General features: G+C 41.6%; 2 protein-coding genes across 2 annotated transcripts; both read left to right on the top strand.

Moving 5' to 3' along the window:
* Nucleotides 1–270: 270 nt before the first annotated feature.
* Nucleotides 271–3,788, top strand: LOC124128317 (E3 ubiquitin-protein ligase TRIM71-like). Its single transcript, XM_048392554.1, has 3 exons — nt 271–439; nt 1,189–1,489; nt 1,837–3,788. Exons 2-3 carry the CDS (start codon nt 1,189–1,191, stop codon nt 3,480–3,482), a joined length of 1,947 nt encoding a protein of 648 aa, XP_048248511.1. The 5' UTR covers nt 271–439; the 3' UTR covers nt 3,483–3,788.
* Nucleotides 3,789–7,911: 4,123 nt separating this feature from the next.
* On the top strand, nt 7,912–11,974 carry LOC124128312. The gene is made up of 2 exons (XM_046491706.2): nt 7,912–9,599; nt 10,045–11,974. The coding sequence occupies exons 1-2, from the start codon at nt 9,317–9,319 to the stop codon at nt 11,100–11,102; spliced, it is 1,341 nt and encodes a 446-aa protein (XP_046347662.2). The 5' UTR covers nt 7,912–9,316; the 3' UTR covers nt 11,103–11,974.

Here is an 11,974-nt window from a genome sequence, read left to right as displayed (position 1 = left end):
GAACTAAATTGTGAAATCGGTACAAGATCACTTCTTGTACTGACAAAAAGGACATTACATGTATACATGTTCACACATATTTGTACAAACACAAAGGTGCATAACATCTTACCATATAACAAAAACACTGTTTATAGCGTATTCAGTGTGTGTATATAGAAATATGCCGATCTCTCACGTTGTTATGGGAATCATCCCTGATTCGATCCAGGAACCTACGTTGTCTTCAGCTTTGATTGCTTTTGAATGACCACTTGTCGAGATTTCGCAGTTGCCTCCCTTGTATGTCTTGCGGAAGGGAAGGGACAGGTAGGCACAGGTGTGCACCCCGGCGGGATTTGGTTATTTCAAGGCATCCAGGACGTACAATTAAATCTCACACAGTGCACATGAAGAACTAATATATATTCAGAACACCGATAGTGTCTACGTCCATCAGGTATGTGTTTCGTTAATGAGTTTAATTTCAGTTTTGTCAACACACGAAACTTCAAACGAAGAGAAACCGAAAGTAGGAATTGTTGGACTCCAAGTTACAATGAAATGTAAAATAAATTGATGTAACTTTCTTTTATTGTTATATGTTTAATGTATATCTGACATACTGGTGAACAACGTTATTTGTTGATGTGTAAAACTGACACAATAAAGATAGATATCAGACTTAGTCTCGAATACTAACGTTCAGTTACCTCCCTTGTATTGTGAAAAGGGTGGGGCGGTGTGTCTATATACTGTAAAGGAAAGCTTGGTGTTTATATGATTGATTCATATGTACTAACTGTTGGTAGTTTTTAAAACTGTAATAGGAAACACGTGGCAGACTCTATTGTGATGTTAGCAATTGGTTTGCCTGGACGAAATACAGATCAGTATTATGTAGTTGACTTGTGGTATTGATGGCGTAGAAACAACATTGAGACAAACTGCACATTTGACAGCCAATGACAGACGTTTCAACACGTGAATGAATTTGTATTTATGCAACTTAGAACAGTATTTCAGTTATACCATGGAATGTCAGCGTGATATAGAAGGAAAGTCTGAAGTGACTTTCAACAAGACTTTTTCATGATGTTCAAAACGAAATACACATTGCCCCATCACAGAAACCGACGAACTTCACCGGAATTTTTTTTTTTTTAAATTAAAAATGATTGATGTGACGTCTCATTTCTTGTTTTACAGATGGCGACATCCCAGATTGAGAAAGTGAGAGAATTCCTCACCTGTGTGATCTGCAAGGAACTGTACACAGACCCCTGTACACTGAGGTGTGATCACACATTCTGCAGGAAATGTGTCACCAAGTTCATCCAAACCAGACCAGATGCTGTACAGTCCAAGACGATCCCCTGTTCTTTCTGTCGACAAGATACCAAGGTCCCCCACCCCAGCCGGCCAGTGGAGGAGTGGGCGGGGCAGATCAAACCCAGCATCATTATACAGGGGCTGATTGACACCCTCGGGACCGAGGAAGATGCGCCAGGTTAAGTTCAACCAGAAGTAACATTCATATCGATCAGTTTATCAAGTTCAAGAAAAGATGAATTTATGACAAAAAGATCTTAAAACGTATTAATCAGAAAAAATGTCAATCCAGTTTGATTTGGTGGAAGGTGAGCAAGGTGAACAAGAGAAAGGTACAACCAGTTGTAATATTTAAGTTGATTTAATCACCTGTGTTTATGATATGGTATTTATTCATGAGAAATTGAAACTTGAAATAATTCATCAAGTTGGATCGGTTATTGAACTTAAAATAAAGACTGTTGACATGCTTAGCGTTCCCATATTGTTTTTTTAGAAACAATACGTTCGTACTTCTGTTTACAGAGACGTCAAGCACCTGCTGCAGGATCTGTCAGCAACTAGGGGAGACAACTCAAGGTGTCTTGTGGTGTCCTGAGTGTGAAGTGGCCCTCTGTGACAGATGTGTGAAGACACACCAGGTGAGCCCTATTTTACAGAACCATGACCTGTGTGACCTGTCATCTAGGTCAAAGGGCAGACGGAGGGTCAAGTGTGCAGAGCACAAGAGTAACAATGTCGAGTTCCACTGTAAAGACTGTCAGAAGCCTGCTTGTCAGACATGCTGTATCATCAAACACAGAGCTTGTAAAACTGTCGTCACCATTGAGTCTATGAAGCCAGAGATGAAGACAGTACTGCTGGAGAAGAGATTTGTCATGGGGAAGAGACTGAAGGTGGGGTCGAAGAAGGTAGAGATGAAAAACCAGAAACTACAAAATAGTTCAAGAAGCACGGAGTTAACTGTGCAAAATATTAAATCAATCTGTCAAACAGCTATAAACAAGATTAAAGAGAAAGAAACACAACTCTTGGATGAACTGAATCACATAACACAGACGTACGCCGGCCAACTCTGCTCTGGTGTGAAGCTTGACGAGATTGAGATGCAGATGTACAGACAACATTGTGAGTTCATTGACCAGGCCTTGGTATCGAACTGTGAGATGGACCTATATGACGCGTATCAGGCTTGGGAGTCGGGGGCTGTAGAGTTGGGGGACGTCAGGGACACAGACACAACAGACACACCGAGAATAGATGACATCAGGTTTACACCTGACACTGACAACGTCCAGCACATCCTACATGACCTACAGCTGGGGAAGATTGACGTCACATACCAGGATGAGGGCACATGTCTGCCGCCTCCAGTGCGAGTTGACGTGATAGATGGGAAGATGGCGGGTGATAAGTTGAAGCCTGATCTAAGTGGCGTCACAGTCCTGGTTGTTGATGGTATACAGACAGTTGTAGTCACTGACTGGGCGAACAAGTGTGTGAAATCTTTGTACACAAGAAACAATCAACCATGTCAAAGTAGACTTCCCCTGGTTAACTCTTCCAGTGGTGTAACACAGTTGAAGGAGAACCAGGTGATGGTTGCTGTCCCTGACCCCAGTCAGATTGTAACAGTAGAAGTGACCCCTGACCTGGTGCTGCTCTCAACCATCACAACAAGCAAGGGGTACTACAGTCTTGCTGTACTGAGTCCATCATCTCTAGCAGCAGGTGGTCGAGATTGTGATGGTTATGGCATTGTTGACATCCTGGACATGGCGGGACACGTGCTGAGGTCAGTCACTTCACACAACAATGAGACACTGTTTAGAAGCCCCGACTACATGTGTGTCAACAACAAGGGCAACATACTCGTGTCTGACTGGAGGAAGAAGTCTGTGACATGTGTGACGTCAGAGGGGGATGTTGTGTGGAGATACGCCCCTACTGGAGACAGAGCACTCAGCTTCCCTTATGGTATCTCATCTACAGGCACAGGATGCATCCTGGTTGTAGACGGGAACACCAACAAGGTGATGCAACTGACAGGGTCGGGGGTGTATGTCAGGGATGTCCTAATTTCAAAAGACATATGTGATATATCCTGTGATAAATACGGATTCCTCCTTCTGTGTACAAACACAGAAGTGAAAGAGTATATGTTAGTCTGATAGAAAACAAAAACTGAAGGTTTATTCCAGTGATGTGCATGGGGTTACTCTGGAAATATATATATGAAAATGGTGTGGAGAGAATAGCTCCAGTCAATGTATAGAACAATCAGTATCAAATACAGTCTTCACCAAAACCTGGGGTGCCACTTATTCACTCATTTGGTCACAAAAGGATTAAGATTACTTAATAATAAAAACAACGATATGCTATGAAGAAAGAGTGGGCGGTTATATTTTTACGACGATTTCGGCAATAACATAGCCATGAAATGGACCTTACATGCTCCCTGGTCCGAGTGTAGACAAACAGCAGTAGTGGTAATTAAGTGGGACAGTTTTTAATTCGATCATAATCAATCGATCATGAAATACGCACGATGTGCGTGGATTCAACATTCTCAAGATAAGATCCCATCTATTTTGTTCCATGATAAAATCCGCCGTTTGAACTGAAACACACACCATGATGGTGACATGAAATCTATGAAAACCTTTTTGTTGATTTGGTAAGTAATCAGTGATGACAAACATCATTTTAACTTTGCCCAGACAATGCAGAAATATACTGATCTGGAATGTTAATACTTGGTAAGCATTAAGCTCTTCAATCCTTATGCCAATTATTAATTATGCAATTGACCAAATTCCCCATGTCAAGAAATAGATCCTTGCTGTATTATTAAGAAGACTGAATGCGCTGCTTACTGTTTCTTCATCTTGCCGGCTCTCAACACCTATACAGAAACCGCAGTATACTCCGTTTGTTTGTTGTTTTACGCCGCGCTCAGCAATACTCCAGCTATTTGACGGCAGTCTGTAAATAATGGAGTCTGGACCAGACAACCCAGTGATTGTTATCATGAGCACCTATCTACGCAGTTGGGATACGATGACATGCATCAAACCAAGTCAGCGAGCCTGACCACCCGTTAGTCGCCACTTACAAGGATAGTTGCCTTTTATGGCAAGCATGGGTTTCAGAATACCTATATATATTCTAACCTGGATATACACGGGTGAAACTCATGTAGTCAAAGTATTAATCTCAGTTTGTGTTACAACTCTACAGTGATTGGTTTTCAGTCACAGCTCGTGCTGGTGGGGTCTGGCAATTGTCCATTTAATGTCCCCTGAGCTGAACTGTGACCAAATCAAGTTTGCTACCAAAGGTCCAACAACCCCATACAATCACTGATCCGCCCCCGCATGCCACTGTTTCCTGGATGTTGGGCTGATGTTCCCATTTGCCTTCGGACACGAGTCCTACCATCAGTGTGGTGCAATAAGACCCGACTCTTGTCAGACCAAAGAGGGGCGTCGGGTAGCCCAGTGGTTAAAGCGTTCGCTCGTCACGCCGAAGACCAAGGTTCGATTCCCGACATGGGTACAATGTGTGAAGCCCATTTCTGGTGTCCCCTGCTGCGATATTGCTGGAATATTGCTAAAAGTGGCGTAAAACCATACTCACTCACTCAGACCAACGAATCCTCCTCCATGACGTTCCAGTATACTCTAGTCTGACACCCTGCTAAACGGTCCCGAATGCGTTGTAGTGAGAGGAGTGGACCTGTTAATGGTCTTTTGTCCCTTAATCCTGCTGCATTCAGTTGACGCCTGAAGGTGCCAAAGGACACTGTTGTTGGTGTGATGACTAAGAACAGCGCAAGTTGAAGTTGGAACCCGTTTTGCCTTGCGTTAAAAGACCCTCTTCTCTCTGCCACTGCTCTTCCGTGAACGTCCTGACCTCAGCAAGTCCTTCACATGTCCAATCAATAGCCCGACATGATATGCTCGTATATGGTGCATGCTAATGATTTGCCATCTTTTATTTTCTGGGATAGTACGCTTAAGCATTTCAGTTACAATTGTTTCAAAAAGAGACTTTCAAATTGATTAAACATTCATACAAATTAATAGCAGTTAAGACACATGACCTTTCTGTCATCAAGCATCAATTTCTATATAGAGAGCCCCCGGGTGTGCATACGGCTCGCATGAACGCGCCCACAAGGTTGCGCAAGTAAGCCAGCTACCATTCTACATGCAGATGTTGTGTCAGCACACCGTCTACCATTTGAAAATCTCTTCATTGGAAATTAACTCGCAATTACACTTCAAGTTTGGTGGTGCGGTACTTTCGACGAGATGCATATATATATGGCCATTTCCGATATATTTATCTTCAAGAGGTTATCCCTAATTGGACAGGATCCCAAATCTTCAATTAATCTTCGATCTGTACAGTCAAAACTCAGAAACACATTTTAAGTAGTGGGAATAACTCCCGTTGTCCGCCTCATGCATACAATGTGGAAAAGAAATATCGAAAACAACACAAGGTGCCCCCTCGAGAGCTTTGGGGGAATAATTAAAGTAACAGTTCTTGGTGTTTTAGGGAAAGCTTATGAGCGTGAACTACCAAATAATCTTACTCCGTGTTGGTGTCAACGTCAAACTGTTGTTCTGTCATATCTACAGCAGCTGATGGGTATCAGAAATTTACGAGGGATGGCTAAACATTTCTGAGCCTAAATTTGATAAAATCGGTTGCTAATTATTTTTCAACATGCTCCCCTCCTAGGTCCACACGCTTCTGTCAACGATGATGGAGTATCTGGTTCTCACTGGTATGGATGGCCTCCTCCTAATGGTGTAAAATAACCTCGACAGCAGACTTGACGTCATCATCATTTTGCATCATGCTTGCCAGATAGTTCTTTCTTCAAGTTTGGCAGAGACCATATGCATATACCCCATATGGTCTCAGAGTTTGGGTACAGGTAGAAGTCTGACCGTGCCAAATATGGTAGCAAAGGAGAATGTTCGAAGGAAGGGACATCAGATGTTTCCACGGCGTTGACTGTTGTCTAGTCTCTGGCTGATAGTAGTGAACTCAAGACTTACCCATGGTTACAAATCGCTCAACAAAATCAAGTGGATCTCCTTCAAAATGACGTAAATTCCCACAAGAGATGACGAAACTGGAGCGTTTCTAATCAGTCGCCTTGAAACACAGCGTGCTGAAACCTTTGTCATGCCTGTTCATTCCTCAGAATGTTCTCAGACTGTATTGGCTGTGTGACGTGAAGTGAGTTGATTATCCATAATCATATCATGTATTTCATCAAACATTTTCCGTTGTGGTGAAGTTGAGAGTCTTCGATCCTGATCTTGGATCATCTTCGGGGCTCTTTCTTTCCCTCTTGAAATTCGGTATCCACCTCCCAACAGGGGCAAAGGGAGACAAAATCATCCCCTAAGTTGCCACTTTGTCCCCTTGCATGGATGAGTTGCTGTTCCTATTATCTCCATTTCATCAACAGAGAATACCTGGTCACCTTGATGTCTACCAAAATATGCTTCCTGGTTGAGTATTTGGTTCAAACGCAGCCTGAAAGGAAGGCACGCATGGGTTCTGTGTTGCAGTTAAGCTCAGAACTCTTCAGTCACCCCTCGTTCATCAATAAAACCCAAAATCTTTACCTGCTATAGATTCCAGATGATTATGATAATGTCACAAGCAGAGGGTTCATGCCATGAACCAACATGTAACATATGTAGCCACGTTTTCTCCAAAATGAAGAATCCCTTTAATCTACTCATTGCATAAGCAATCAATTTTGTTAATTAACATTCATGATTTAAAGTATCTGTAATTTTATCAAAGAGGTTCACCCAGTTGATAACCTCGCTTTCCATCCTTCAGACTAGTCAGATTTTCATATACCTCGTGCGATAATATACATGATGTTTATCACACATCATCCTACATCTCACAGGATACATATCATCAAGAAAACAGCGTTATTACTCTCCCGGGCCAGGGGTATATTACATTTTTTGGTTTATGTAGTGAATATGAGTTAATGTTGAAAAGCATGCAGTAAGGGCTATAACTCTGTCAAAAATATATGCAGCAATGGAGGGAACTCTGTGTGTATTCCTTTTACCCAAAGACGTCCCCGGTGTTGCTGACGTCGCTCTGTTAATCAGTCACCAAAAGATGATGAGATGGTACAGAGATGAGTGTTGTGTGAGACACTACTCACGGGAATCAATGAAAAGAAGGACCGTCACCTGGTGCACGTGCACATGTTTGCGTGTAGTTCTGACCAAGGTAATAATACATGCATTGGTATTATTAACTTCTGTCGTTTCTAAAGAAAATCGTCTATAAGTTATTATATCCCTACGTATTTTGCGGTACAGGATGTAATCATTACGTTATGTTATATAAACATTCTGACGCCGGATGCATATTTTCACGGACACAGCCGAATGGAGACGATTTGGGACAAGCCGACAAAACAGTTACGGAAAAGGGCGAGTTCAGCCGAGTGCGGCAGTCCACACCCAGACACACAGCCTGCTGACAGGTAGACTTTCAGATACATCTTGTCGTTGTCAACACAGATATTGTCAAACTGGTAACTGATACTGGGCGTTAATTGGGTTTTGTCAAATATCATTTATCATCTTCTAGACATATATGTGTATCAGCAGACCTTGATATCAGTGTTATGGTATGCTGTAACAAGGAAGTCGCCTACTTTCGCTATCACTTTAAAACATAGCCTCACGGTGGTGTTATATCACATCGCAATGAGGCTAAGTGAATAGAGACAATAGCAAATATGTATCATCATTCACTGGGGTAAAAGGTAAAATAATAGGCAGTCCTAAATTCTACTTTCAGTGAACGTATCCACTCAATTGTTCTTTGTTTACTATGAGTCGTTCTATATGTGACACCGTCGATAGTGTGCACTACCAGTGTTCTCAATATAAGCGGGGGGAGGTTACTCGTGAGTGATAGACGACAGGTCTATGCTCCGAGGCGGGGCTGTGCACCTAAAGTGAGTGCACCGGGAGGCAATGTAGAGTTTGGGCCGAACTCGCATGGATACTTCATTATATTTGCCATCAGAGATCTTACCATATGTGCAAGTTAGCCATTGGTGTTCTTTCCGATGAATGCATACGTTGATTAGAGAAATTCAAACAATTGACTGATACTAATTACATGTCGTGTACCATGTACCATGTTGTATTGTCATCTCGTTGTCAACCAATCCCTCGGGGCATAAAAACAAGGCATTTAATTCAGGTATTTGGCACGCCTGGGGGTAATTACAATTTATATGCACATCTACAAAATAACTATATGTTAAAGGTGACATGAAGCCGCGACGTCCACTATCAGGATATATACGACAGCAGGTTTCAGCCTGATTCCGACTCAGTTTGTCGGCAGTGTTGAACTGATACCCCTCTTGTATGCATGCATTCACATGTGTGGAGTAACAAGGTATACATGCCATTCGATTGTGTCTTCACATGTAGGTGAATATACCGTACTTTTGTAAAGTTAGAACTGGCAAGTAAGTTGTATAAATGTTGGTACACATTTATGCAAACTGGAATTTGCATTTATCCATTTACACGTATGTGAAAATATACAGATGTGTGCAAATGCACGTAGATTTGCGTGGGTTTCATGACAATTATCATGTAGTTGTTTCTGAAATGAGCCTATGTTTGTTCGGATACAGTGGGTAAAGGGAAGTAACTCGGTTTAATTGTAACGTCTGTCAGCTGTCAATACGGCTAACCTGTACGCATGAATGTCGACAAGATAAATTCGTTATCAACCAATCCATCGGTACATAAAAGCGATAAAAAGGTAAAGGGTAAAAGTATGTTTGCAGCCGGGTGTACATATATTCATATTCAAATAACTGTAAAACGATACGAATCAAGCTCAGTCATAACATTATTGTTTTGAGGAAAATGAAATGTATAATTAATTAAACTATGAATGCATTTAATAGATGGCTACCCGGAACGGAAACAAAATCAAGGATAATTTCCTGACGTGCTCCATCTGCTCCGAGACGTACACAGACCCGTGTACACTGACCTGCCACCACACCTTCTGTCAGAGATGTATCCAGAAGTACATCCAAACCAGACCAGATGCTGTGCAGTCCAAAACGATCCCATGTGCCTGCTGTGGACAAGATACCATGGTCCCCCACCCCAGCAGGCCAGTGGAGGAGTGGGCTGGGCAGATCAAACCCAGCATCATTCTACAGAAGTTGACACACAAACCAGGTAGAGTGAAAACGTTCTAAATGTTGAACCTATTTTATTATTTATATTAATACGTCTTGTTTGATGAAAACGTAGAATATAAAAATAAAATGTACTTTAAAGGATATTTGTTGATTTGAGAAATCTATATTACTAACCAAGTTGTTTACAAAATATGCCATGAATAGTGAGTGAAAACAGGTATATAAAACATATTAGAATTGCAGAAGGCTGTTATGTTTGAAATTACATGTATCAACGAGAAAAGAAATGACTACCCCGTAAGTTACAGGTTGATTAACGTTGAGGCATGGCATGTAAGTTGTAACTACTGTTTGATTTACTGGTACTTTTACGTCTGTGCTGTTACATTCTGTCTGAGTATTAAACACTATAGACAGTTTATATTAACTGAAATAGATTTCAATTATCATGTGACAATACTCACATCATTCTATGTTTGCAGTGTTAACAAACAATTGCTGCACAATCTGTCAGCAACTAGGGGAGATAACTGCAGGAGTCTTGTGGTGTCCTGAATGCGAAGTGGACCTCTGTGAAAGATGCGTGAAGATACATTGGGTGAGCCCTATGTCAAGTGACCATGACCTCTTTGACCTGCAAACCAGAGATAAGGGGGGAGAGTGTAAAAGCGACAAGCCAGTCCCACAGAGGGAGACGGCTGACCACAATAACCAAGGTAAAGGTAATCTGAAGGCACCACTGCTGGTTAACACCATTGATATCTATCGAATCAGTGGCAAAATGTCCTTCAATATCCGTGACGTTGCAGTCCTGGATGTTGACGGTGTACAGACAGATGTAGTCACTGACGGGGACAATCACTGCATAACATCGTTCTACACCAGAAAAAAGACGTCACGTTTCAGTACGGGTCGTGTGAAACAATCTCCATGGGGTGTAACACAGCTGAAAGAGAAGCAGGTACTGGTTGCCGTCCCCGAATCATGTGAGATTGTAACAGTGGGTGTCAGCCCTGGCCTGGCGCTGCTATCAACCATCACAACACGTACTGGGTACTACAGTCTCGCTGTTCTGAGTCCTTCATCTCTAGCAGCAAGTACAGACAATTGTGTTGATATCCTGGATATGTCGGGGCTCGAGTTGAGGTCAGTTAATGCATACAACAATATGCGACTATTTACCTACCCCGACTACATGTGTGTCAACAACAAGGGCAACATACACGTGTCTGACTGGGGGGAGAAGTCTGTGACATGTCTAACATCAGAGGGGGATGTTGTGTGGAGATACGTCCCTACCGGAGACAGGGTACTCGGTGTTCCTCATGGTATTTCCACTGCCGGGACGGGAGACATACTTCTGGTGGACAGTAATTCCAACAAGGTCATACAACTGACAGAGACGGGAGAGTTTGTCAGAGACCTGCTCACGTCAGACGGTAACGTGTCTGGCCTGAAGAGTATTTTCTGTCATGCACGCGAATCCTTCTTTATCTGTTGTAATGCTGAAGTGAAGGAGTACAAATGTAGTCGATACTAATTCGGTCGTGCTACAACGTGAGACCAAGACAACTGACAAAAAACAAGGTTTAGTCGAGATCCAGTACCAAGTAGTATGATAAGTATCCGCTCAACAAACCAAGTCCTCAACAGGATTGTGGACGATAACAATAGTGATTAGTGTCAGAGTATAAAACGAAAACTATTGAAACTCACAAGGTACATGTTCCATGTCACAACGTTTAGCTTACTAAATATATATACAATTACTTTCTGTAAAATAGTAGTATATGAAGCATAAATAAAGATGACACTACAATTCCGACCACACCCATAATGGTATTGCAGTGTTGGAGGACTGTTGTGAAAAACATGATTTTATTTCTTCAGGGCACGCAATTTTGTTTGGAAAGGAGAATCCGAACAATTTATTTTTTTCACAATGCTTTTTTTCAGGACAGACAGAGAACAATTTTTTGTGATAAAATCTGATAAATAATTACTTCTTTAACATTTATTCAAATGGTTCACGAATTTGTCTTCAAAATGCATCTTCTTTTTCTTTGTTTCTGAATAACCATGTCGTTTTATTCGTCATAATGGGCTGCGAGGTCGTTATACGTAATAACCACGTCATTGATAATTATTGGTTTTATACTATGTCCATGCACGCAAGTCGCAAATTGTTTGCCTGGCTTCATTATCTGTATGTTATTTACCTGTGTTTATCATCTATGTAGAAGTTACCTGTATTCATCATCTTTGTAGTATTTACCTGTATCCATTTTCTGTGTACTATCTATATTCCCTATCTGTGTAGTATTTACCTGGCTTTGTCATATATGTAGTATGTGCCTAACTTCGTCATATATGTGAAAATGTGATATATTTGATGAATAAAGTGGACACAAA

Source organism: Haliotis rufescens, unplaced genomic scaffold (assembly GCF_023055435.1).
Source record: "Haliotis rufescens isolate VD_foot unplaced genomic scaffold, xgHalRufe1.0.p SCAF_11, whole genome shotgun sequence".
In the NCBI taxonomy this organism is placed as follows: Eukaryota; Metazoa; Mollusca; class Gastropoda; order Lepetellida; family Haliotidae; genus Haliotis; species Haliotis rufescens.
This window is presented reverse-complemented; position numbering and strand designations above follow the sequence as displayed.